The sequence below is a fragment of the Entelurus aequoreus genome, linkage group LG05 (genome assembly GCF_033978785.1).
Source record: "Entelurus aequoreus isolate RoL-2023_Sb linkage group LG05, RoL_Eaeq_v1.1, whole genome shotgun sequence".
In the NCBI taxonomy this organism is placed as follows: Eukaryota; Metazoa; Chordata; class Actinopteri; order Syngnathiformes; family Syngnathidae; genus Entelurus; species Entelurus aequoreus.
The window spans coordinates 321,696-349,473 of record NC_084735.1 but is presented as its reverse complement, the minus strand read 5'-3'; the positions used below and the strand labels follow the sequence as shown (position 1 = coordinate 349,473).

General features: G+C 40.7%; 1 protein-coding gene across 4 annotated transcripts in view; it reads left to right on the top strand.

Annotated features, from left to right (window-relative positions):
• Window positions 1–27,778, top strand: part of LOC133649995 (periostin-like) — a 60,393-nt gene that overhangs the window by 7,355 nt on the left and 25,260 nt on the right. For all 4 annotated transcript variants that reach the window (XM_062046712.1, XM_062046710.1, XM_062046713.1 and 1 more), the window contains 11 exons: window positions 7,400–7,464; window positions 7,536–7,693; window positions 7,761–7,925; window positions 8,232–8,378; window positions 8,460–8,601; window positions 14,474–14,686; window positions 17,485–17,619; window positions 17,707–17,855; window positions 17,954–18,090; window positions 21,479–21,609; window positions 23,380–23,510. In XM_062046712.1, coding sequence (XP_061902696.1) covers window positions 7,400–7,464; window positions 7,536–7,693; window positions 7,761–7,925; window positions 8,232–8,378; window positions 8,460–8,601; window positions 14,474–14,686; window positions 17,485–17,619; window positions 17,707–17,855; window positions 17,954–18,090; window positions 21,479–21,609; window positions 23,380–23,510 — 1,573 coding nt within the window. The remainder of the gene's footprint in view (window positions 1–7,399; window positions 7,465–7,535; window positions 7,694–7,760; window positions 7,926–8,231; window positions 8,379–8,459; window positions 8,602–14,473; window positions 14,687–17,484; window positions 17,620–17,706; window positions 17,856–17,953; window positions 18,091–21,478; window positions 21,610–23,379; window positions 23,511–27,778) is intronic.

The following is a 27,778-nucleotide window of genomic DNA, read 5'->3' as shown; positions in this document are numbered from 1 at the left end:
AGTGTTTGTTGAGTAATTGCTGAGATATTGTAATGTTTGTTGCTTAAATGCTGAGATATTGTAGCGTTCATTAAATACTGACGTATTGTAGCATTTGTTGATTAAATGCTGAAATATTGTAGCGTTTGTTACTTAAATGCTGAGATATTGTAGCGTTTGTTGCTTAAATCTTGAGATATTGTAGCGTTTGTTGTTTAAATGCTGAGATATTGTAGCATTTATTGCTTAAATGCTGAGATATTGTAGCGTTTGTTGCTTAAATCTTGAGATATTGTAGCGTTTGTTGTTTAAATGCTGAGATATTGTAGCGTTTATTGCTGAAATGCCCAGATATTGTAGCATTTATTGCTTAAATGCTGAGATATTGTAGCGTTTGTTGCTTAAATCTGGAGATATTGTAGCGTTTGTTGTTTAAATGCTAAGATATTGTAGCGTTTATTGCCTAAATGCTGAGATATTGTAGCGTTTATTGCCTAAATGCTGAGTTATTGTAGCGTTTATTGCCTAAATGCTGAGATATTGTAGCGTTTATTGCTTAAATCCTGAGATATTGTAGCGTTTATTGCTTAAATGCTGATATATTGTAGCGTTTATTGCTTAAATGCTGAGATATTGTAGTGTTTGTTGAGTAATTGCTGAGATATTGTAATGTTTGTTGCTTAAATGCTGAGATATTGTAGCGTTTATTGCTTAAATGCTGAGATATTGTAGTGTTTATTGCTTAAATGCTGATATATTGTAGCGTTTATTGCTTAAATGCTGAGATATTGTAGTGTTTGTTGAGTAATTGCTGAGATATTGTAATGTTTGTTGCTTAAATGCTGATATATTGTAGCGTTTATTGCTTAAATGCTGAGATATTGTAGTGTTTGTTGAGTAATTGCTGAGATATTGTAATGTTTGTTGCTTAAATGCTGATATATTGTAGCGTACATTAAATACTGACGTATTGTAGCATTTGTTGATTAAATGCTGAAATATTGTAGCATTTGTTGCTTAAATGCTGAGATATTGTAGCGTTTGTTGCTTAAATCTTGAGATATTGTAGCGTTTGTTGTTTAAATGCTGAGATATTGTAGCGTTTATTGCTGAAATGCTCAGATATTGTAGCATTTATTGCTTAAATGCTGAGATATTGTAGCGTTTGTTGCTTAAATCTTGAGATATTGTAGCGTTTGTTGTTTAAATGCTGAGATATTGTAGCGTTTATTGCTGAAATGCTCAGATATTGTAGCATTTATTGCTTAAATGCTAAGATATTGTAGCGTTTGTTGCTTAAATCTTGAGATATTGTAGCGTTTGTTGTTTAAATGCTAAGATATTGTAGCGTTTATTGCCTAAATGCTGAGATATTGTAGCGTTTATTGCCTAAATGCTGAGTTATTGTAGCGTTTATTGCCTAAATGCTGAGATATTGTAGCGTTATTGCCTAAATGCTGAGATATTGTAGCGTTTATTGCTTAAATGCTGAGATATTGTAGCGTTTATTGCTTAAATCCTGAGATATTGTAGCGTTTATTGCTTAAATGCTGATATATTGTAGCGTTTATTGCTTAAATGCTGAGATATTGTAGCATTTGTTGCTTAAATGCTGAGATATTGTAGCGTTTATTGCCTAAATGCTGAGATATTGTAGCGTTTATTGCCTAAATGCTGAGTTATTGTAGCGTTTATTACCTAAATGCTGAGATATTGTAGCGTTTATTGCTTAAATCCTGAGATATTGTAGCGTTTATTGCTTAAATGCTGATATATTGTAGCGTTTATTGCTTAAATGCTGAGATATTGTAGTGTTTGTTGAGTAATTGCTGAGATATTGTAATGTTTGTTGCTTAAATGCTGAGATATTGTAGTGTTTATTGCTTAAATGCTGAGATATTGTAGTGTTTATTGCTTAAATGCTGATATATTGTAGCGTTTATTGCTTAAATGCTGAGATATTGTAGTGTTTGTTGAGTAATTGCTGAGATATTGTAATGTTTTTTGCTTAAATGCTGATATATTGTAGCGTTTATTGCTTAAATGCTGAGATATTGTAGTGTTTGTTGAGTAATTGCTGAGATATTGTAATGTTTGTTGCTTAAATGCTGATATATTGTAGCGTACATTAAATACTGACGTATTGTAGCATTTGTTGATTAAATGCTGAAATATTGTAGCGTTTGTTGCTTAAATGCTGAGATATTGTAGCGTTTGTTGCTTAAATCTTGAGATATTGTAGCGTTTGTTGTTTAAATGCTGAGATATTGTAGCGTTTATTGCTGAAATGCTCAGATATTGTAGCATTTATTGCTTAAATGCTGAGATATTGTAGCGTTTGTTGCTTAAATCTTGAGATATTGTAGCGTTTGTTGTTTAAATGCTGAGATATTGTAGCGTTTATTGCTGAAATGCTCAGATATTGTAGCATTTATTGCTTAAATGCTGAGATATTGTAGCGTTTGTTGCTTAAATCTTGAGATATTGTAGCGTTTGTTGTTTAAATGCTAAGATATTGTAGCGTTTATTGCCTAAATGCTGAGATATTGTAGCGTTTATTGCCTAAATGCTGAGTTATTGTAGCGTTTATTGCCTAAATGCTGAGATATTGTAGCGTTATTGCCTAAATGCTGAGATATTGTAGCGTTTATTGCTTAAATGCTGAGATATTGTAGCGTTTATTGCTTAAATCCTGAGATATTGTAGCGTTTATTGCTTAAATGCTGATATATTGTAGCGTTTATTGCTTAAATGCTGAGATATTGTAGCATTTGTTGCTTAAATGCTGAGATATTGTAGCGTTTGTTGCTTAAATGCTGAGATATTGTAGCGTTTGTTGTTTAAATGCTGAGATATTGTAGCGTTTGTTGATTAAATGCTGAGATATTGTAGCGTTTAAGGCTTAAATGCTGAGATATTGTGGCATTTATTTCTTTGACACATCTTAAAAGTACGCTAACCTTTACAACAGGGGTCACCAACCTTTTTGAAACCAAGAGCTACTTCTTGGGTAGTGATTAATGCGAAGGGCTACCAGTTAGATACACACTTAAATAAATTGCCAGAAGTAGCCAATTTGCTTAATTTACCTTTAACTCTGTTATTATTAATAATTAATGATATTTATCTTTGTGGAAACACTGATCATCTTAATGATTTCTCACAATAAATATATATAGAAACAGATAAATATCAATATGCAACACTTTATTTTTTATATTTTCTCTAAGTGCACATTTTTCAAATTGAACATTTTCAAATGATCACTTCTAAGACAGTCTTGTGAAATCACAAAATCCCATTTTAACTAGCTAGCCACTAACATTTTTTAACAAATCATGAATTACTTTGCACCATGTTTGTACAAATAATAATTCATGTAAAATACAAAAGTAAACTCTCAAATTTTTAAATCATGTCACACTTTGAACTGGACACCAAATCTGTTATCTGTTTCTTTGTCAGTTAGTGGGAAGCCTGGCATTGCATGCTGTTAACTAGTGTGTTGTACTCTGGTGTGTAACTTGACACTGCAACTCTGAGTGAGTCTTGCAGATGTGCATCAGTGAGGCGTGTTCTGTGTTTGTTCTTGATGAAGTTCATGTCAGAAAAGGCTGATTCACAAAGATAAGATTTTTCCTCATTGTTTGCGGAACCTTCTTAATCTTTTCGACATATTTTCACAGCAATCTGGCCTTAAGCTTAATTATGATAAATGTAAAATGTTAAGGATCGGAAATCTAAAGGGAACGTCCTTTCGAATGGAACGCAAAGTGCCTGTTTTGTGGACAGATGGACCAGTTAACATACTTGGTGTTGTTGTCCCAGAAAATCTGGAAGATCTAGGCTCAGTAAATTATGATAATCGACTAAGAAAGCTGGACAAAATTATGCAATTATGGAAAGGGAAATCCCTAACCTTGTATGGTAAAATGTCTATTGCCAACTCGTTAATTATTCCTCAATTTATTTATTTGTTTTTGTCATTACCAGCTCCATCACAAAACTTGTTTAAGATTTATGAGCGGAGGGTCTTCGATTTTGTCTGGAACGGCAAAACAGAGAAGATTAAAAGAAAGGTTTTGTACAAAGAGTATGAATATGGGGGCCTGAAACTTCTCAACCTTGAAGCTATGTGTCTGTCTTTAAAAGCATCAATTGTTCCAAAGATGTATTTAAACATTGAGTGGTACACAAATGTCCTGTTGGACAAAAAACATGTACTGTATCAAAAGAAATTGTATCCTTTTTTACAAGTGATCCCCTCCCAGAGAGTCTGCTGGGAAACATGGCGGGGTTCATAAAAGAAACAATCCACTCATAGTGGTGTTTTCAATTTTATGTGCCAGAAAAAAGAGACGATATTTTGCAGCAGTTAATATGGATGAACTCTAATATTGTAATAGATGGAAAGCCTTTCTTTTGGAAAAATATGTTTGAAAGAGGAATCATTTTTGTCAATGATATTATCAATGAGAATGGTAAAATTATGAAGTATGATGAATTTAGAGCTATGTATGGTGATGCTTGCTCAAGCTTTTAATTTTATCAACTAACTGGAGTAATTGGGAAAAGATGGAAACAAATAATTAATTAAGGAACTACTAAATTATTAGTTTGTAAACCTCTAATAAGAAATTCTAGTTGGCAGAAAGGAACTAAAATAAATAGAAAAATATATAATTTTTATTTAATAAAGAAATCTTTGAAGGCTGCCTCATACAACACAAATGGAAAATGGGAGGACTTTTTTGACTGCCCGTTGCCTTGGGATGCCATATTCAAACTAATCTATAAAACCACTATCGATGTGCAAAATCGTTATTTTCAAATTAAAATTATTTATAACTTCTTACCCACAGGGAAAATGTTAAAATTATGGAATATGACAGAGTCAGATGATTGCCGATTTTGTTGTCAGGAGCCTGAATCCACCCTGCATTTGTTTTGGTATTGTCATATTGTGTCTTTGTTTTGGGTGGAAGTTGAAAAAATGTGTTTAAGGATTGGTTTGTTTATGAAGCTTAATGTGGTTTCTGTTATTTTAGGAGAGTTCATTGACAATCATGATTTAGTCAATTTAATTATAGTACTCGGTAAAATGTTTATTTTTAAGGCCAAAAACAGATATTCACTTAGTATTACTTTCTTTAAAACATTTATTCAGTATTTTCTAACTTTAGAAAGTTACATGGTTGAAAACGATAATGATGCCAAAAAACATTAAAAAAAAGATGAGAAGTCCTCAAAGGCTTATTTTGAAAGTATAATTATGTTTATAGATTATATGATATCTGTTGTTGTGTTCCCTAATTTGAGTGACCTGGACATAATCTGGACTGTACATAAATGCTTATTTTGAAAATGTAATTTTGTTTATAAATTATATGCAATCTGTTGTGTTCCCTCATTTGTTTCTGTGTACATGAATGAAGGTGTGTGTTGCTGAGTCCGACTTGGACATTATCTGGACTGGGCCTGGTTTAAAAAAACCTTTAAACAAATCTAATTTCATTGACAACCTGGTCTGTTGAAGATAAGGCCCTTTTTTAAAAAATAAAATAAAATAAGATAAATAAATAAAAAACATTTTCTTGGATAAAAAAGAAAGTAAAACAATATAAAAATAATTACATAAAAAATAGTAATTAATGAAAATTTTAGTGGACCAGCAGCCTATACAGTCATGTGTGCTTCAGGGACTGTGTCCCTTGCAGATGTGTTGTCTATGTTGTGTTCAGGGACTGTGTCCCTTGCAGATGTGTTGTCTATGTTGTGGGAACCAGAATATTGGTAGCAGAAAGAAATAACCCCTTTTGTGTGAGTGGGTGTGGATGAGTGTGCATGGGGGAGGTTGTTTGGGTTGATGCACTGATTGAAAGTGTATCTTGTGTTTTTTCTATGTAGATTTAATTTAAAAAATAAAAAAAAAAAAATTTTTTTTTTTTTTTTTTTTTAGAACAGGCCCGCGGGCGACTCATCTGGTCCTTACGGGCGACCTGGTGCCCGCGGGCACCGCGTTGGTGACCCCTGCTTTACAATGTCATCATGCTAAGGTTAGCATGCTAAGGCTAGCATGATGACATTTTTGCCATCCTTATACGTTTAAACCTAAAAATTATGGCTTTTGGTAATTGGCGCCAAGTATGCTAACTTTTATCATGTCAACATGCTAAAGTTTTATGCTTGCATTTTTGCTATATTTTTTTCCGTGTAAACTTAAAAATTGTGACTTTCAATACTTGGCGCCGTCTTAGAATCATGCTAACTTTTTATTTGTCATCATGCTAACGTTATCATGCTAACGTTTTATGCTTGCATTTTTGCCATTTTTTTCGTGTAAACCTAAAAATTGTGACTTATGATACTTGGCGCCATCTTAGAACTATGCTAACTTTTTCTATGTCATCATGCTAACGTTGGCATGCTAACGTTTTATGTTTGCCATTTTTTCCGTGTAAACCTAAAAATTGTGACTAATAATACTTGGCGCCATCTTAGACCTATGCTAACTTTTTGTATGTTATCATGCTAACGTTGGCATGCTAACGTTTTATGCTTGCATGTTTGCCATCTTTTTTCGTGTAAACCTAAAAATCCTGGCTTTTGATACTTTGCCTCATCTTAGAATTATGCTAATATTTATTTTGTCATCATGCTAACGTTTTATGCAGGCATTTTTTCCATCTTTTTTTTTTGTAAACCTAAAAATCCTGGCTTTTGATACCTGGCGCCATCTTAGAAGTGCGCTAACTTTTCCAATGTCACCATGCTAACGTTAGCATGCTAAAGTTTTATGCTTGCATTTTTGCCAACTTTATTTGGCAAACCTAAAAATCATGACTTTTGATACTTGGCGTCATCTTAAAAGTACGCTAACTTTTCCAATGTCACCATGCTAACGTTAGCATGCTAACGTTTAATGCTTGCATTTTTGCCATCTTTATACCTATAAACCTAAAAATCATGACTTTTGATACTTGGCGCCATCTTAGAAGTATGCTAATTTTTTCTATGTCACCATGCTAACGTTAGCATGCTAACGTTTTATGCTTTCATTTTTGCCATCTTTATACCTATAAACCTAAAAATCATGACTTTTGATACTTGGCGTCATCTTAGAAGTATGCTAACTTTTCCAATGTCACCATGCTAACGTTAGCATGCTAATGTTTTATGCTTTCATTTTTGCCATCTTTATACCTATAAACCTAAAAATCATGACTTTTGATACTTGGCGTCATCTTAGAAGTATGCTAACTTTTCCAATGTCACCATGCTAACGTTAGCATGCTAACATTTTATGCTTTCATTTTTGCCATCTTTATACCTATAAACCTAAAAATCATGGCTTTTTGATAACTCGCCATCTTAGAAGTATGCTAACTTTTCCTTTGTCAACCTCTACCGCCCCCTGCAGCATGGTGGTGTACGAGTGCTGTCCCGGCTACATGCGTCTGGAAGGCATGAAAGGATGTCCCGCAGGTTGGTGCCGCCCCTCGTCATTCCTCCGCCTGTGTCCGCCTGACAGACTTTTCTTGTGCTCCCAACCAAAGTGGCGCCCATCGACCACGTGTACGGCACGCTGGGTCTGGTGAAGGCCGCCACCACGCAGCAGTACTCGGACGTGTCCAAGCTGAGGGAGGAGATCCAAGGCCGGGGCTCCTTCACCATGTTCGCCCCCAGCAACGACGCGTGGGAGCAGCTGGACGCCGTCAGTATACTTTGGCGGGGAAACCGCCGCCGCCGCCCTAGTGGCTGACCGCTGCCGTGTCTTCCAGAGCGTTCGCGCGGCGCTGGTTAGCAACGTGAACGTGGAGCTGTACAACGCCCTCCACTACCACATGGTCAACGGCCGCCTGCTGACCAAGGACATGAAGGACGGCATGACGGTCACGTCCATGTTCAGCGACTTGGGCCTCTACATCAACCACTACTCCAACGGCGTACGTCCGCAATAGCTTCCATTTTTGAAAGAACCGCGTTGAACGTTTAACGTTTTTTTTAACAAGATTTCAAAAATGTCTTTCGGCATGTCGTCACTCCCAATCCTCTCTCCCCCCTCTGCTCCTGGCCGCTTACCGTTAAAGACAACAGATGATTAGACTAACACGTACCACCTGTGAAATCTAATCACCTGCCGGCTGTGTCTCGCCGTCCCATTGCCAGAGGCGGTGACCTTTGCTCCTGCAAACGCGCTGACTCACCTCCCTCCACAAAAGCGACGTTACAAAATGTTCATATCCACACAGGTGGTGACGGTCAACTGCGCCAGGATCGTCCACGCCAACCAGGTGGCCACCAACGGCGTGGTGCACGTCATCGACCGCGTCATCAGCGGCGTGGGCAACACCATCAAGAACGTTCTGGACGTGAACGACGAACTGTCCTCCTTCAGCGTAAGCTTCAGTGTCCGTGTAGCCGCTAACCGACCGGATGACCCGTGAACTCTGCGGATGACCCGTGAACTCTGCTCGCAGGCGGCCGCCCTGGCCTCGGGTGTGATGGACAAGCTGGACCGGCCGGGACACTACACGCTGTTCGCGCCGACCAACGCCGCCTTTGACAAGATGGGGCCGGGCCACCTGGAGCGCCTCATGGGGGACAAAGCTGTCATTGCAGGTAACTTCCTGCTTCTCCACACCACTTTGGCATTGGTTGGTCCGGTTTACGGTCATGGTGTGACTGCCCGACATCCACACAGTTACAATTCTACACCAAAAAAATAATCTGTTATTATTATTCCGAGTATCAAAACGTTCAGCTCGACCGGAATCGTGAGTCCCCCAAAAAATAAAAAATGAAAATCCCTGATTACCCAGAATTCCCGGTTTTACGGGACATTTTTCCCATTGGAAATGAATGGGACATTTTTTCGAACTTGCACAATTTCTCAACTGATTCACAAAACATGTTTTCCCTCTCCCAAAATATCTGAACACCCTGAATTTCCAGGAATTTCCCCCCATTGAAAATTAATTGGCAATATACAAAACTCTCCATACCACACATTTCTCAACCGATTCGAACCGTTCCACCATCCACACACCCCACTCACCTTGGACAATTAACACATTCCAGGAATTCCCAGAATTTTCCGGTTTTCCTAAGCCCTATTTTCACCTCTTCCTGGAAAGTTTTCACAAACCACATTTTTCAACAATTTCCAACCATTCCACCTTCAAAATATTCCTCTTAGTTGGGACAACAAATGTTCCTATTTTTTTGTTTTGTTTCCATGAATCCCCGGTTTTCTCGAAATTCCAGGAATTCCGAAATACCAATTTCAAACGGTTACTACGTCAACATTTTTCAACCGATTAGAAACATTTCAACACCAACCCAATCATATCTTTTAGGACAATTGTGCTAGTATCAATATTTTCCAAAATTCCCAAATTTCCAAGAAATTGTGCACCAATTTTTACCTGATTCTGACCTTTCAACCATCCACACTGATATATCAAACACAAAACATGTTTTCCCTTTCCCAAAATTCTCTGAATACCCGGAATTTCCAGGAAATTCCCCCCATTGAAAATTAATCGGCAATATACGAAACTCTCCATATCCCACATTTCTCAACCGATTACAACTGTTCCACCATCCACACACTCCACTCACCTTGGACAATCAACAAATTCCAGGAATTCCCAGAATTTTCCATTTTACCAAAGCCTTATTTTCACCTCTTCCTGGAAAGTTTTCACAATCCACATTTTTCAACAATTTCACCTTGAAAACATTCCTCTTAGTTGGGACAACAAATGTTCCTATTTTTTTGTTTTTGTTTTTACAAATTCACGGTTTTCTCGAAATTCCAGGAATTCCGAAATACCAATTTCAAACGGTTACTGCGTCAACATTTTTTGACCGATTAGGAAAAATTCCAACACTAACCCAATCCTATCTTCTTGGAAAATTGTGCTAGTATCAATATTTTCCAAAATTCCCAAATTTTGAAACACCGTTCCACCATCCACACACTCCACTCACCTTGGACAATCAACACATTCCTGGAATTCCCAGAATTTTCCATTTTACCAAAGCCCTATTTTCACCTCTTCCTGGAAAGTTTTCAAAATCCACATTTTTCAACAATTTCCAACCATTCTTTTTTTGTTCCTACAAAATCCGGGTTTTCTCGAAATTCCAGGAATGCCGAAATACCAATTTATCAATTCATACAGTTACTATGTCAACATTGTTCAATCTTTTAGAAAGATTCCAACACCAACCCAATCATATCTTCTAGGACTATTTTTCTAGGTCTAGTTTTCCCAAAATTCCCAAATTTCCAAGAAATTCCCATTGAAATGAGTGGACATATTCAAAGTTCCACATTGCCCAAAATTCTCAAAATGTTGCCTCAATTTTCACCTGATTCCGACCTTTCAACCGTCCACACACACTACTCTTCCGATATATCAAACGCAAAACATGTTTTCCCTTTGCCAAAATTCTCTGAATTTCCAGGAATTTCCCCCCATTGAAAATTAATTGGCGATATACAAAACTCTCTATATCCCACATTTCTCAACCGATTCGCACCGTTTCACCACCCACACACTCCACTCACCTTGGACAATCAACCAATTTCAACAAATTCCAGGAATTCCCAGAAATTTGGGTTTTCCAAAACCTCTTCCTAGAAAGTTTTCACAATCAACAATTTCCAACCATTCCACCTTGAAAACATTCCTCTTAGTTGGGACAAAAAATGTTCCTGGATTTTTTTGTTCCTACAAATTCCCAGTTTTCTCGAAATTCCAGGAATTCCGAAATACCAATTTCAAACGGTTACTACGTCAACATTTTTCAACCGATTAGAAAAATGTCAACACTAACCCAATCATATCTTCTAGGACAATTGTGCTAGTATCAATATTTTCCAAAATTCCCAAATGTCCAAGAAATTCCCATTCAAATGAATGGACATATTCAAAGTACTTCATTGCCCAAAATTCTCAAAATTTTGTGCCAGTTTTTACCTGATTCTGACCTTTCAACCGTCCACACTGATACATCAAACGCAAAACATGTTTTCCCTTTCCAAAAATTCTCTGAATACCCGGAATTTCCAGGAATTTCCCCCATTGAAAATTAATTGGCAATATACAAAACTCTTCATATCCCACATTTCTCAACCGATTCAAACTGTTCCACCATCCACACACTCCACTCACCTTGGACAATCAACCAATTTTAACAAATTCCAGGAATTCCCAGAATTTTTTCGGTTTTCCAAAGCCCTATTTTCACCTCTTCCTGGAAAGTTTTCACAATTCACATTTTTCAACAATTTCCAACCATTCCACCTTCGAAACATTCCTCTTAGTTGGGACAACAAATGTTCCTACTTTTTTTTTGTTTCTACAAATTCCCGGTTTTCTCGAAATTCCAGGAATTCCGAAATACCAATTTCAAACGGTTACTACGTCAACATTTTTCAACCGATTAGAAAAATTCCAACTCTAACCCAATCATATCTGCTAGTATCAATATTTTCCAAAATTCCCAAATTTCCAATAAATTCCCATTCAAATGAATGGACAAATTCAAAGTACTACATTGCCCAAAATTCTCAGAATTTGGCGCCAATTTTTACCTGATTCTGACCTTTCAACCGTCCACGCAGATATGTCAAACGCAAAACATGTTTTCCCTTTCCCAAAATTCTCTGAATACCCGGAATTTCCAGGAATTTCTCCCCATTGAAAAGTAGTTGTCAATATACAAAACTCTCCATGTCCCACATTTCTCAACCGGTTCGTACCGTTCCAACATCCACACACTCCACTCACCTTGAACGCTCAAGCATTTCAGTTCCACTCACGCGTATCTGCGGTTCGGTGGCTTGCGCACATAGGGCTTTCACACGCAATTCCTACCGGAATCGTCATTTCTAGTCGTTCATCCAGTCATCGGTCAATCTACATGTCAATCCTTACCTGATGTACTCTTAAACATGGTATTAGGACCCTGTCTTTAGGAGGGAAGAGTCCTTCTAGATTCTTTAGTACTAAAGGTGACTCGGACTGAAGATCACTGAACTTATTCTACACAAAGAGCGCAAGTACAGACAAAAGTAATATGGAGAGAAGACCAAGCTGTCCGAAGTCTCTAAATCGACTTTTGTCCTCCTTGGCTGAACGTTACCTACATTCTTCTCCCTTCGTCTCGTTCCTGGTACCTCCTCTTCCGGAACCTAAATGACAGGAAAAAGGATAGGAAACAAACACATTGTGTTGTGTCCTCGGACATTTACTCTGTCCAAAGGAGGACAAACCTACACAACGACAGGCATTATTCAAACATTATAGATAAAGATCTGGGGTGGGATTCTTTGTGGGCCTCAAGATTTGATTTCGGCTGATATCGATATCTTGGTCTGAAAGTGTGGGTCATAACTTAAATAACAAATGTCCTAACGTCGCATACTTAATGCACAACTAGGGACCTTTGATTCCTCCGCCAAGACATGTTGGACCGGTGTTTAATTGCTTCCACCGTTGGGGAACAGTTTTTTGGATGGAGGCGCTTACATGTCAGAATTCCCCCAGACTGTCTGCAAAGTTTCGTAGAAAGTCTTCCAAGAAGTTATTAAAGATGCCACATTCTCTTGACTTCCTGCATTCGATCCACACCGCTCTCATCGAGACATGCTAATTGATTTCAGTGCTATCCGGCAAGTATGCTAACTGTTCTCATGTTAGCAAGCTAATGTTTTAGCTCTTTTTGTTGGTATCCACATTGACAGGAGAAAAGTGCTGTACAGTATTATGTACTGACAATGCTGTTTGTGCGTTGGTATCGATGCTTACGACTAGGGCTGGGCGATGAAATTATATTATTTTATATATCGCATTAGACACGTAATCGATGTCAATTAAAAAAAATGCATTCGATAAAACGTTCAATGACTTGTTTTTCTTCGTCGGAAGAAACCGGACGTTGCGAAGCCAGGTTGGTGGCATGAACAAAGGCATTTGCTTTCTGGTAACCAGGAATTGATCACTGATCAGTGGGAGGGACACGCTAACAGCCAATCAGGTATCAACTATCACGTTTGGTTGATTCTTCGCATGGAGTGAGAAGAGAAAGTCAAAATTAAGAAATTGTTCAAAGGGACCGTAGTCAGACCAATGTGGTCTGTAAATGATGCATGGCAAGACCGCTAATACCACACCACTCTGCAGAAAATACTTTTTCTCAGGTTTCTTTATGCACTATCTGCATCGATCCATCGTGGTGAAGAAGGAGCTGAGCCGGAAGGCAAAGCTCTCAATTTACCAGTGGATCTAAGTTCCCATCCTCACCTATGGTCATGAGCTTTGGGTTATGACCGAAAGGACAAGATCACGGGTTCAAGCGGCCCAAATGAGTTTCCTCTCCCTTAGAGATAGGGTGAGAAGTTGTGTCATTAGGGAGGCGCTCTGAGTTAAGCTGCTGGTCCTCCACATGGAGAGGAGCCAGATGAGGTGGTACAGGCATCTGGTCAGGATGCTCCCCGGACACCTCCCTAGGGAGTTGTTTAAAGTGCATCCAACCACGGGGAAGACCCAGGACACGGTGGGGAGACTATGTCTCCTAGCTGACCTGGGAATGCATCAGGATCCCCCCGGGAAGAGCTGGACGAAGTGGCTGGGGGGAGAGAAGTCTGGGGCTTCTCCGCTTAGGCTGCTGCCCCCTCGACCAGGCTTCGGATAAGCGGAAGAAGATGGATGGATGGCACTTTGTACTATTTTCTTACACTTTAGGAAGTGTTTCTTACATATTCCTTATTTCTGCACCTTCCTTTTAAGAGCTTATTGTTAAGTCTTCAATGTGATTTTACTATGTTCTTTACTTTGTTTGACATTTCCTTTCTGCCTTGATACCTGAGGGACTACAATCACAGGAGGGTTACATTTCAAATAAAAATGTTTACATTCCACATATTTCTCTCCTGCTCCTTGTTTTCGGTAGGTCATGAAAAATCTCAATCATTATCGAGCGATATAAAACACTATTATCGTGTTACAGTTTTCAAGCCTTCGTGTCTTATATGGCAGCGCTTCTCAACTCTTTTATGTACGTCCGTGCATTGTTCAAGCATGAGTAAAGATGCTTTTGTATTCCTGTTTGAGAACTGCGCTCTATGAGAACATGTGTCATCATTAGCCAACAGCAGGAGGAACGAGGCGGATTCAAGTGTCTAACGTGGCAGACCGTCAACTATTAAGTCACGACTTTAGTTGTCGGTCAGCCAGGAAGCTTCAGCCAAGTCTTGCTGAGTAAAGTCCTCTGGAGACGATTCTGTCACATTTGGCAGACGGCTCTCCTTGGAAGCGGGGTTGTTTTTCATGTCCCGATCCAGTCTGTGTGGTTCTCACTGCTCACTTTGACGACAAGTACTGCCATCTCGTGTGTAAATACTGACAAAGTGCCTCATTATTTCCCGGACCGTGTCAGCCAACGTTCACTGCGGGCTCTGCTTTGCCAACCTTCGCAGCCTTGGTGAACTACCACTTGCTGACCAGCGTCCAGTGCGCCGAGGCCATCATGGCGGGCACCGCGTACGAGACGGCCGAGGGCAGCTACGTCGAAGTCGGCTGCGACGGCGACAGCCTGACGGTCAACGGCGTCAAGATGGTGCTGAGGAAAGACATCGTCACCACCAACGGCGTCATCCACCTCATTGACCAGGTGCTGGTGCCCGACTCAGGTAAGATGCAATCGACCAGGGGATGGACTACAGCCGGCCCTCAGGGGACTGCTTGGTAGTCAATCATCATTGAAACGGTGATGGGGTGGGGATATCACGGGACAGAGTCCACATCCCAGGTGTCTTTAATGAAGGGGGAGGGGATACAAAGGGTCTTTCGCCGGGGTGTTTACAGCATGGACTTTCCAAGACCATTGCTGAGGGAGCCCAAATAAAGACAAGGATTGTTTTGGTTAGGGTAAGCAAACCAATTCCAATGGTTTTTCTGCTTTAGGTATCCGTTCTGGCTCTTGAATTGATCATAATTTAGCCTTGCTTCTCCAAGATGTTATCAAATTTGCCCAACCCGTCATGACGGGGAGGCTCCTTGAACAGCTACCACGTCTTCCGAGTTCCTCGATAGACCAGGACAACGCTCAATCCAATCAGATGACCAGTTATCACAGTTCCAAATAGAGAGATATCTCCAATGTCTTCCAATGACGGAAAAACACACACCAGGCACACAACCTCACCACTTCTCCTGAGAGTCCCTCGTGGATCCAGCCGCAAACCTTCCGTCAGGACGGGCAGGTTCCCCCGAACCTGAGCTTCTTGTCGAGAAGATCTGGTCAGTTGAGTTACGAGTTGATCAATTTCCATGTTTACAATTCTGGAGAACAGTGCAAAAGAGAAGCTCTTAGACAAGGAGACATACGGGAGAGGGAGGGTAAGTGTCCGCCTTCGCTGAGAGCCAGAAGAGCACATACAACAAAACATGTTAACTAGGTGAGCAACAGTAGCATAGCAATTTTATAAATACATTATTCAAATGTCCAAACGTCACTTCTGCACAACAGGGGGGTAACTGGTTCCTCCTCTCAACAAGACATGTTGGACCAGTGTTTCATTGCTTGGGGAACACTTCCTGGATGGAGGGAACACTTCCTGGATGGGAGGCGCTCAAATGGCAAACATTCCCACAGACCGACTCCAAAGTTTTGTAAAAACTCTTCCCAGAAGAGTGGGAGTTGTTAAAGACGCCACATTTTTCTTCACTTTTCACTTTCTGCGTTTTGTCCACATGTCTCGCATCAAAACGCGCTAATTGATTTCAACACTCCGAGCCATCTGGCAAGTATGTTGACTGTTCTAATGTTAGCATGCTAATGTTTTATGCTGGCATTTTAGCTCATTTTCTTGGTCTTTATCTAAAAATTGCGGATTTTGTTACTTGGTGCTATCTTGCAAGTATGTTAACTTTTCCCATGTTAGCATGCTAATGTTTTATGCTAGCATTTTAGCTCATTTTCTTGGTCTTTATCTAAAAATTGCGGATTTTGTTACTTGGCGCCATCTGGCAAGTATGTTAACTTTTCCCATGTTAGCATGCTAATGTTTTATGATGACATTTTAGCTTATTTTGTTGGTCTTTATCTGAAAATTGCTGATTTTGTTACTTGGCGCCATCTGGCAAGTATGTTAAATTTCCCATGTTAGCATGCTGAAGCTTTATGCTAGCATTTTAGCTCATTTTGTTGGTCTTTATCTAAAAATTGCGGATTTCGTTACTTGGCGCCATCTGGCAAGTAACATTAACTTTTCCCATGTTAGCATGCTAATGTTTTATGCTAGCATTTTAGCTCATTTTCTTGGTCTTTATCTAAAAATTGCGGATTTTGTTACTTGGTGCTATCTTGCAAGTATGTTAACGTTTCCCATGTTAGCATGCTAATGTTTGATGCTAGCATTTTAGCTAATTTTTTGTCTTTATCTAAAAATTGCGGATTTCGTTACTTGGTGCCAACTTGCAAGTATGTTAAATTTCCCATGTTAGCATGCTAATGTTTTATGCTAGCATTTTAGCTCATTGTCTTGATCTTTATCTAAAAATTGCTGATTTCGTTACTTGGCGCCGTCTGGCAAGTATGTTGACTGTTCCAATGTTAGCATGCTAATGTTTGATGCTAGCATTTTAGCTCATTTTTTGTCGTTATCTAAAAATTGCTGATTTCGTTACTTGGCGCCGTCTGGCAAGTATGTTGACTGTTCCAATGTTAGCATGCTAATGTTTGATGCTAGCATTTTAGCTCATTTTGTTGGTCTTTATCTAAAAATTGTCGATTTCGTTACTTGGCGCCGTCTGGCAAGTATGTTGACTGTTCCAATGTTAGCATGCTAATGTTTGATGCTAGCATTTTAGCTCATTTTTTGTCGTTATCTAAAAATTGCGGATTTCGTTACTTGGTGCTATCTTGCAAGCATGTTAAATTTCCCATGTTAGCATGCTAATGTTTTATGCTAGCATTTTAGCTCATTTTGTTGGTCTTTATCTAAAAACTGAGGCTTTCGTTACTTGGCGCCATCTGGCAAGTATGTTGACTGTTCCAATGTTAGCATGCTAATGTGTTATGCTAGCATTTTAGCTCATTTCGTTGGTCTTTGTCTAAAGATTGCTAATTTTGTTACTTGGTGCCATCTGGCAAGTATGTAAACTTTTCTAATGTTAGCATGCTAATGTTGGGATGCATCAAGTCCTCAATATATGACTGAGGTGTGTACCTACAAAATTAGCTAAAAATAAAAGCTATTGTACTAATGCTAACCGGTATCATTCGTCAATTGACAAAAGAAGTGTATGACTGCAAAAAAAGCTAGCATGCTAATTTTAGAGTGCTAAAAAAAAATGTTTGTGCCGCAAATGGCCCCCGGGCCGCACTTTGGACCGCCCCTGGATTCAAAGTCATGGACATGTTGCTAACATTGTCCACATGTCTGGCACCAGGACATGCTAACTGTGTCCTCATGTGGTCTCCCAGCCAAGGACGTGACGGAGCTGATGGGCGACTCCCAGAGCACCTTCCACGACATGGTGTCAGACCTGGACTTGGCCGCAGCCTTGGGTCCGAAGACGGAGTACACGCTCCTCGCCCCCCTCAACGCCGCCTTCACCAGTGAGAACTTTTGCTCTTTGTCGTGTTCTGTTTAGCGTCTCGACGCTTGCCAACGGTGATCTCACGCATCCGTGCCGTGTCGGTCAGACGAGGTGATGGCCACGGACCAGACGCTGCTCAAGCACCTCCTCCAGAACCACGTCCTGAAGCTGAAGGTCACGCTGAGCCAGCTCTACAACGGCCAGCTGCTGGAGACGCTGGCCGGGAAGCTCCTGCGAGTCTTCATCTACCGCACGGTAGGGGGTCCGCTCCTCGCTCCGCTCCTCGCTCCGCTCCTCGCTCCGCTAGCGCCCGTCTTGTCCTGGCCAACGCACGTGTGTCTTTGTGGCGGCAGGCCGTGTGCATCGAGAACGCCTGCATGGTGCGGGGCAGCAAGGAAGGAAGCAACGGCGTCCTCCACCTCATCAGGTCCATCATCAGACCCTCGGAGAAGACCACCTACCAGATCCTGAAGGTGGACGGACGCTTTAAGTGAGAAGCCGTCCTGCATGTCCATTTTGCAATGCAGTCTGCTGAAAACAATGGAAAGCACCACCTTACGTAGCAACTCTTGCTGTGGTCAGAGTTGGAATTGTCACCTTAATGGCCACATTAAATGACGTGGCGGGCCACCTTAAGTAATGCGGCGGCACACCTTAAATAATTAGGCGGGCCACTTTAAATGAGGCGGCGGGCCACCCTAAATGATGCGGAGGGCCACTTTAAATAATGATGCGGCGGTGCACCTTAAAGGAAGCGGCAGGCCACATTGAATAAGGTGGTGGGTCACCTTAAATGATGTGGCGGGCCACCTTGGGCCACCCTAAATTGATTCGGAGGGCCACATGAAATGATGTAGCGGTGCACCTTAAAGGAAGCGGCGGGCCACCTTGAATAATATGGTGGGTCACCTTAAGTGATGTGGCGGGCCACCTTGAGCCACCCTAAATGGTTCGGAGGGCCACATTAAATGATGCCGCGGCGCACCTTAAAGGAAGCAGCGTTGTACCTTAAAGGAAGCGGCAGGCCACCTTGAATAATGTGGTGGGTCACCTTAAGTGATGTGGCGGGCCATCTTGAGCCACCCTAAATGATTCGGAGGGCCACTATAATGATGCAGCGGCGCACCTTAAAGGAAGCGGCGGGCCATTAAATGATGTGGCGCGCCACCTTAAATGATGCGGCAGGCCACCTTAAATAATGTGGCGGGCTACCTTAAATGATGTGGTGGGGCACCTTGGGCTACCCTAAATGATTCAGAGGGCCACATTAAATGATGCAGCGGTGCACCTTAAAGGAAGCGGCGGGCCACCTCAATTATGTGGCGCGCCACCTTAAATGATGTGGCAGGCTACATTAAATGATGTGGCGGGCCATTTTGAATTATTGGGCGGTCCACTTTAAACGATGAAGTGGCGCACCTTAAATGATGTGGAGGGCCACCTTAAATAATGCAGCAGCACATCTTAAATGATGCGGCGGTGCACCTTAAATTATTTGGCGGGCCAATTTAAATGATTTGGCGGGCCACGATAAATGATGTGGCGGGCCACTTTAAAAGATGCAGTGGCTCACCTTAAATGATGTGGAGGGCCACCTTAAATAAAGCAGCGGCGCATCTAAAATTATGCACATTAAATTATGCCGGGGGCATCATTAAATAACGTGGCGCTACCTTCAATGATGCGGCAGGCCACATTGAATAATGTGGCGGGTCACCTTAAATAATGTGGCGGGCTACCTTAAATGATGTGGTGGGGCACCTTGGGCTACCCTAAATGATTCAGAGGGCCACATTAAATGATGCAGCGGTGCACCTTAAAGGAAGCGGCGGGCCACCTCAATTATGTGGCGCGCCACCTTAAATGATGTGGCAGGTTAACTTAAATGATGTGGTTGGCCATATTAAGTTATTGGGCGGGCCAATTTAAACGATGAAGTGGCGCACCTTAAATGATGTGGAGGGCCACATTAAATAATGCAGCAGCACATCTTAAATGATGCGGCGGTGCACATTAAATTATTTGGCAGGCCAAAAATTAAATTATTTGGCGGGCCACTTAAATGATGTGGCGGGCCAATTTAAACGATGCAGTGGCGCACCTTAAATGATGTGGAGGGCCACATTAAATAAAGCAGCGGCGCATCTTAAATTACGCACATTCAATTATGCCGCAGGCATCATTAAATAATGTGGCGGCTACCTTAAATGTGGCGGCGGTGCACCTTAAATGATGGGGCGGCCACATTAAATTATGCGGCGGGCCATTTTAAATTATGCGGTGGGCCACATTAAATTATGCCGCGGGCATCATTAAATTATGTGGCGGCTACCTTAAATGACGCGGCGGGCCACATTAACGATGCAGTGGCGCACCTTAAATGATGTGGTGGGTCACTTTCACTGATGCAGCTGTGTACATTAGGTGATGTGGCAGGCCTAATAAATGATGTGGCAGGCCTACTAAATTATGTGGCGGGCCACATAAAATGATATGGCAGGCTTAATAAATGATGTGGTAGGCCACATTACATGGTGCGGCCATTTTCTACCACCTGCCACCCAAATGACGCAGCAGACCACTTTAACTGACACGATGGGCCACTTCAAACGATGTGATGGGCCACTTTAAATGAGGCGGCGGTGCACCTTAAATGATGTGGCGGGTCACATTAAATTATGCGGCAGGCAACATTTAATTACGTGGCGGGAAATCTTAAATGATGTGGAGGGCCACATTAAATGAGACAGCGGCGCATCTTAAATGATGTGGCGGGTGACTTTCACTGATGCAGCTGTGTACATTAGGTGATGTGGCAGGCCTAACAAATGATGTGGCAGGCCTAATAAATGAAGTGGTAGGCCATATTACATGACACGGCTATTTTCTACCGCCTGCCACCCAAATGATGCAGCGGACCCACTTGAACTGACACGATGGGCCACTTCAAACGATGTGATGGGCCACTTTAAATGACGCGGCGGGCTACATTGAATGACTTGGCGCATCAAATCTGGCCCTTGGGGACACATTATTAATGGCTGTCATGTTGCCCTAGGGCAGGGGTCGGCAACCTTCACCACTCAAAGAGCCATTTTGGCAAGTTTCACAAATTAAAGAAAATAATGGGAGCCACAAAAAAAAAAAGTAAATTTAAAATGTAAAACACCGCATACAAAGCTTAAATTGCTTTGTGCTATGTTAACCAGGGTATGTTAACCAGGGTATGTTAACCAGGGTATGTTAACCAGGGTATGTTAACCAGGGTATGTTAACCAGGGTATGTTAACCAGGGGTCTCAGACACACGCACCGGCACGCACTTTAATGTGGAAATTTGATGTTAGTGCGGCCCGCGAGTTTTGAATGAATGGCGTTTGATAGCGTCATACTTGCCAATCCTCTCATTATTTCCGGGAGACTCCCGAATATCAGGGCGTGATGGCACTGTTTTTGGCGCCCTCTACAGTCTGCCAAAACAGCGTGCCTGCTCGACCACATGTAGAATGCAGCTTCAGCTTGCTCACGTAAGTGACAGCAAGGCGTACTAGGTCAGCAGCCACACCTTACACTGACGGTAGCCGTACAAAAACAACTTTAACACTGTTACGTTACAAATATGCGCCACACTTTGAACCCACACCAAAAAAGAATGACACACACATTTCTGGAGAACATCTGCACTGCAACACAACATAAACACAACACAACAAATACCCAGAATCCCATGCAGCCCTAACTCTTCCGCTCAACCGACGCACGGAGGGGGGGAGGGTTGATGTGTGGGGGGGTTTGGTGTATAATCTAGACCGGAAGAGTTAGGGCTGCATGGGATTCTGTTGATGTTGATGGTGCCAATTGTCTTGTGCTTGGCTGCAGAGTCTTCCTGTCCCTGATGGAGACTGCAGGTCTGACGGACCTCCTGAAGCACGAAGGCTCCTTCACCGTCTTCGCGCCCACCGACGAGGCCTTCAGCCAGCTCAGCAAAGAGGACATGGCGCTGCTTAAAAGTCAGTGTGTCGCCTTCAAATCGCTCCCCCTCCAGGATGTTTCCGCACTCCAATTCAATGCAGTAGTTGTGATAATAATAATAATAATAATAATAGATTTTATTTGTAAAAAAAAGCACTTTACATTGAGTAAACAACCTCAAAGTGCTGCAGTGTATTAAAAAGATAAATAAAAAGATAATAAAAAATAAAAACAGCCAAATAACTCAAACTAGTATGCAGATATCTAAAAAAAAAGGCTTTTTTTAAAAAAAAAAAAAGGGTTTTTAAGCCTTTTTAAAAAGCATCCACAGTATGTTGTGCCCTCAGGTGGTCAGGGAGAGCCGTTCCACAGACTGGGAATGCTGACATGTTGCATGTTAGAGCTGTTGAAGTGTGATGGTGGCGCCATAGATACAAATGTTGCTGGCGTGCGGAGTTGACGTGTTGGAACACGCACGAACGAAAACCATTTTTAAGCGTAAAACATACGTGGAGAATGTCTGCGACTTGTGGACAACAGAGAAACTTGGTACTTGACACATGCTAAGTTAGCATGCTAACTTTTTTAAACCTTTTTTTTTTAGCTAATTTCGCACCTTAGAGTCATAAAACTTGGTAGGTGGCCACATGCTAACTTTTTTAAGCCAATTTTGTCGTTAAACACCCCAGAGTCATGTTTTGGTAGTTGGCACATGCTAAACTTTTTAGCATGCTAACTTTTTTAAGCTAATTTTACACTTTTATTAGCTAGTTTTGCACCTTAAAGTCATAACACTTGGTACTTGGCCACATGCGAACTTTTTTAAGCCAATTTTGTCGTTTAACACCCCAGAGTCATGTTTTGATAGTTGGCACATGCTAACCTTTTTAGCATGCTAACTTTTTTTTAGCTAATTTTACACTTTCTGTAGCTAATTTCGCACCTTAGAGTAAAAAAACTTGGTACGTGGCCACATTTTTTTTAGCTAATTTCGTACCTTAGAGTCATAAAACCTGATACGTGGCCACATGCTAACTTTTTTAGCATGCTAACTCTTTTAGCTAATTTTACACTTTTCTTTAGCTCATTTCGCACCTTAAAATCATAAAACTTGGTACGTGGCCACATGCTAACTTTCTTTTGCCAATTTTGCCGTTATACTCCTCAGAGTCATATCTTGGTACTTGATACATTCCAACTCTATTAGCATGCTAACTTTTTCCGCTGATTTTACACTTTCTTTAGCTAATTTCGCACCTTAGAGTCAACAAACTTGGTACGTGGCCACATTTTTTAGCTAATTTTGCCATTACACACCTCAGAGTCATAACTTCGTACGCGACGCATGCTAAGGTTAGCATGCTAGCTTGCTAATATTAGCATGCTAACATTTTTACCAATCTTGCCGTTGTACACTTCAGTTGTAATGAATGAAAGCAGTATAGTTATTCGACAATGAGCTCTGAGGTGTGCTTGTACTGCCATCTAGTGTCTACTTTTAAGTCTATGTGGTAAAAATAATGAGTAAAACATCAATACAGTATTTGATTTTACATTTTTGTTGAAATACTGTAATTTTTTAGGTTACGGTTACAAGGAATACCCAAAATATTGACACCAAACTCCTAAAATGACAAGTTGATTTAAAATAATTAAATATGAGCCTCCAAACATTGCAACTTTCTAAAAAATCTGCCCTGATTTTTGGTATTTGAGGCCGCGAAAAATCACAAAAAATGCGAGCAAAATCCTGGCGGGACTATAAAGTTCACCACTACTTTGATGACAACCATGACGCTTTGTGACAGGTGACCTGAACGTTCTGAGGACCATTCTGCTTTATCACGTCGGCAATGGCATCTTCATCAATGGCGGCCTGGAAGGAGGCGTGACCAACATGCTGAAAACTCTGCAGGGCCGGAACCTGCAGGTTATGTCCGTAAGTACACCTGGAACTGGAACCTGCAGGTTATGTCCGTAAGTACATCTGGAACCGGAACCCGCAGGTTGTGTCCGTAAGTACATCTGGAACTGGAACCTGCAGGTTATGTCCGTAAGTACATCTGGAACCGGAACCTGCAGGTTATGTCCGTAAGTACATCTGGAACCGGAACCCGCAGGTTATGTCCGTAAGTACATCTGGAACCGGAACCTGCAGGTTATGTCCGTAAGTACATCTGGAACTGTAACCCGCAGGTTATGTCGGTAAGTACATCTGGAACTGGAACCTGCAGGTTATGTCCGTAAGTACATCTGGAACCGGAACCTGCAGGTTATGTCCGTAAGTACATCTGGAACAGGAACCTGCAGGTTATGTCCGTAAGTACATCTGGAACCGGAACCTGCAGGTTATGTCCGTAAGTACATCTGGAACTGGAACCTGCAGGTTATGTCCGTAAGTACATCTGGAACTGGAACCTGCAGGTTATGTCCGTAAGTACATCTGGAACCGGAACCCGCAGGTTATGTCCGTATGTACATCTGGAACCGGAACCTGCAGGTTATGTCCGTAAGTACATCTGGAACTGGAACCTGCAGGTTATGTCGGTAAGTACATCTGGAACTGGAACCTGCAGGTTATGTCGGTAAGTACATCTGGAACTGGAACCTGCAGGTTATGTCCGTAAGTACATCTGGAACTGGAACCTGCAGGTTATGTCGGTAAGTACATCTGGAACTGGAACCTGCAGGTTATGTCGGTAAGTACATCTGGAACTGGAACCTGCAGGTTATGTCGGTAAGTACATCTGGAACTGGAACCCCGCTCAGCTCGGGATGCGATTGATTCCAGTGGCTCCGACAAGAGCGTCAAAGAGCCAACCAGGCAGACACAAGACATTAAAACAACGTTGAGAACTTGTTCAATGAGGTCCTGACGTTGAGCAACACAAATACAACGTTGGATCAACATGCTTTTTGACGACATTAAATCAATGTTGGGTTCTGACGTTGATTTGACCATTGAATTTTGGTCATTTTCTAACTAATATTCTACAACACAAATACAACGTTGAAACATGTTTTTTGACAACATTTAATCAATGTTGGGTTCTGACATTTTTTTGACCATTGACATTTGGTCATTTTCCAAACAATATTCTACAACACAAATACAACGTTGAAACACAGTCGTTGAAACAACGTTTATTCAATGTCAGGTTGTGACGTGGATTTGACCATTGAATTTTGGTCATTTTCTAACCAATATTCTACAACAAAAATACAACGTTGAAACAACATGCTTTTTGACGACGTTTATTCAATGTCAGGTTGTGACTTTGATTCGACCATTGAATTTTGGTCATTTTCTAACCAATATTCTACCAGACAAATACAACATTGAAACAACTTGTTTTTTAAGACGTTTATCAATGTTGGGTTCTGACGTTGAACATTGAATTTTGGTCATTTCCCAACCAATATTCTACAACATAAACATAACATTGAAACAACATGCGTTTTGACGTTGTTTATTTAATGTCAGGTTAAAACGTTGATTTGACCATTGAATGTTGGGTTGGGTTCCGACATTGATTGAATTTTGGTCATTTCCCAACCAATATTCTACAACACAAATACAACATTGAATAAACATGTTTTTTAAAGACGTTTAATCAATGTTGGGTTGTGACATTTAATTGACCATTGAATTGTGGTCATTTCCCAACCAATATTCTACAACACAAATACAACGTTGGATCAACATGATTTTTGACAACATTTAATCAATGTTGGGTTCCGACGTTTTTTTGACCATTGAATTTTGGTCATTTCCCAACTAATATTCTACAACACAAATACAAGATTGAAAATACATGTTTTTTTTACAACATTTAATCAACGTTGGGTTCTGACGTTGAATTGACCATTGAATTTTGGTCATTTTCCAACCAATATTCTACAACACAAATACAACGTTGAAAAAACATACTTTTTGACAACATTTATTCAATGTCAGGTTAAGACGTTGATTTGACCGTTGAATTGTGGTCATTTTCTAACCAATATTCTACAACACAAATTCAAAACATTGAAAAAACATGTTTTTGACAACGTTTAATCAATGTTGGGTTCTGATGTTGATGTGACCATTGGATTTTGGTCATTTCCCAACCAATATTCTACAACACAAATACAACGTTGAAGCAACATGCTTTTTGATGACGTTTAATCAATGTCAGGATGTAACGTTGATTTGACATTGAAATGTGGTCATTTCCCAACCAACAACGTGGATCCAACGCTAGACATCAACATTGATCTCAGTTTACACAAACAACTATTCTGCAAGGTTGTTTCAAAGTCGGTTTCAAAGGACGTGTACGTATAATCAACCAGTGTTTCACACACATTCATTTATTTGTGGCGGCCCGCCACAAATAAATTACGTCCGCCACAATTTTTTTTTTTTTTCTGTCCAGCTTCTCAGGCAAATCATATAGTTGATGTAGATGTAGATGTAGATGTAGATATAGATGATCATATAGTTGATGTAGATGCCTGTATCGGCTGTTCACATTGACTTTACAAAAGAGAAGTGTAGGATACTTCTCTTGTTGCCTTATTTGTATTTGACCACTACTGTTTTCTGTTTATTTGTTACTGACTGTGGCAGGACACCTCTGCCTCTGTTTCACTTTATGTTGCTGGTAAATAATATGCTTGTAGTAGTAGGCTAAAGTTAAATGATTTAGTATGCACTAATTAAAGGGGCAGAGCTTTAAGAGACATTTTAGCTTTTATATTTTATAAGATATATTTTTTGTAAGAACCACAATTAATAAATATATTTCAGTGAATAACTTATTGTTCAAATCTGTATATAAATATGTACATAAAGTGTTGTAATTATATTGTAAAATGGATGGATGGACGTTTAAAACAAAACTGTTATTATTAATTAGTAAGTATACATTTTTTGAGCCTTTTTAGAGAAAATCATATCATTGTAGTAAATTATGCAAATTACTCGATGATGTCATGGTGACCACGCCCCTAGCCACGCCCCCACCGCCACAGGTATCTTGGCAGTTTATGGGAAACACTGAATCAACGTTGTTTCAATGTGTCGTGCCTGCTGGGAAAGTCCGCCCAGAAGCTGGGAGATGATCTCTGGAGGACGACAAGACATAATCAAGACCATCCTGCCGTCATTTCCTTCCTTTCCTCTTTGCTAGCGCGGCCCGCTCAACTGCCAGTGGCGCTGGGACGGTGGCGATAAAGCAATCGGGCGATCTGGTGGCGTCTCGCGTCCAGTCGGGAAGCCGTGGTGGGCGTGAAAAGTAGACAGGAAGTAGCGCAGAGGAGGGAAAACCTATCCCCGGGTGACTCAGACGTCCGCCTACACAGCCGCCTCCTGATTACAGGAAGTTCATCAGCAAGTGCTTGAGCAGACTGGCCTGCTATGGCCATCACTGCTATGGCCATAGCAGTGATGACCATAGCAGTGATGGCCATCACTGCTATGGTCATCACTGCTATGGCCATAGTGGCCATCACTGCTATGGTCATCACTGCTATGGCCATAGTGGCCATCACTCCTCAGCCCTTCACAAGAAGAAGGCAGGAAGTGGAGAGTGTTGTCTTAAAGTCCTTTTTAATCAATCTCTATTTGAAAAACTGGATTGCGGCTACGATCCACGTCAATCCAACGTCGCACTTGGCGGTCACTCCAGCAGCACCGAGAGCGCACTCAGCCGAGCGACCACTCGGTGATGTCGCCAGTTGTAATGCCAACAAAGCAATTGTCTTAAAAACTCTGTAAAATAAGGTTTCCCGTTTACAAAAATGTGCTAGCTTCATGCTAATATACTTTGGCTTTGCTACTGACATGCTACCGGTTAGCTTTAGCGGTTTTAATCCCTCCATATTTTTTTTATTTAAACATTTTAATATTATAATGAGTCCAATAAAATGACACACAATAATACAATAATAATGCTAATATATTATATCATAAATATTAGAGATGTCCGATAATGGCTTTTTTGCCGATATTCCGATATTGTCCAACTCTTAATTACCGATTCCGATATCAAGCAATACCGATATATACAGTGGTGGAATGAACACATTATTATGCCTCATTTTGTTGTGATGCATTAAACAATGTAACAAGGTTTTCCAAAATAAATCAACTCAAGTTATGCAAAAAAAAAATGCCAATTTAATTATTGAAGTCACAAAGTGCATTATTTGTTTGAACAT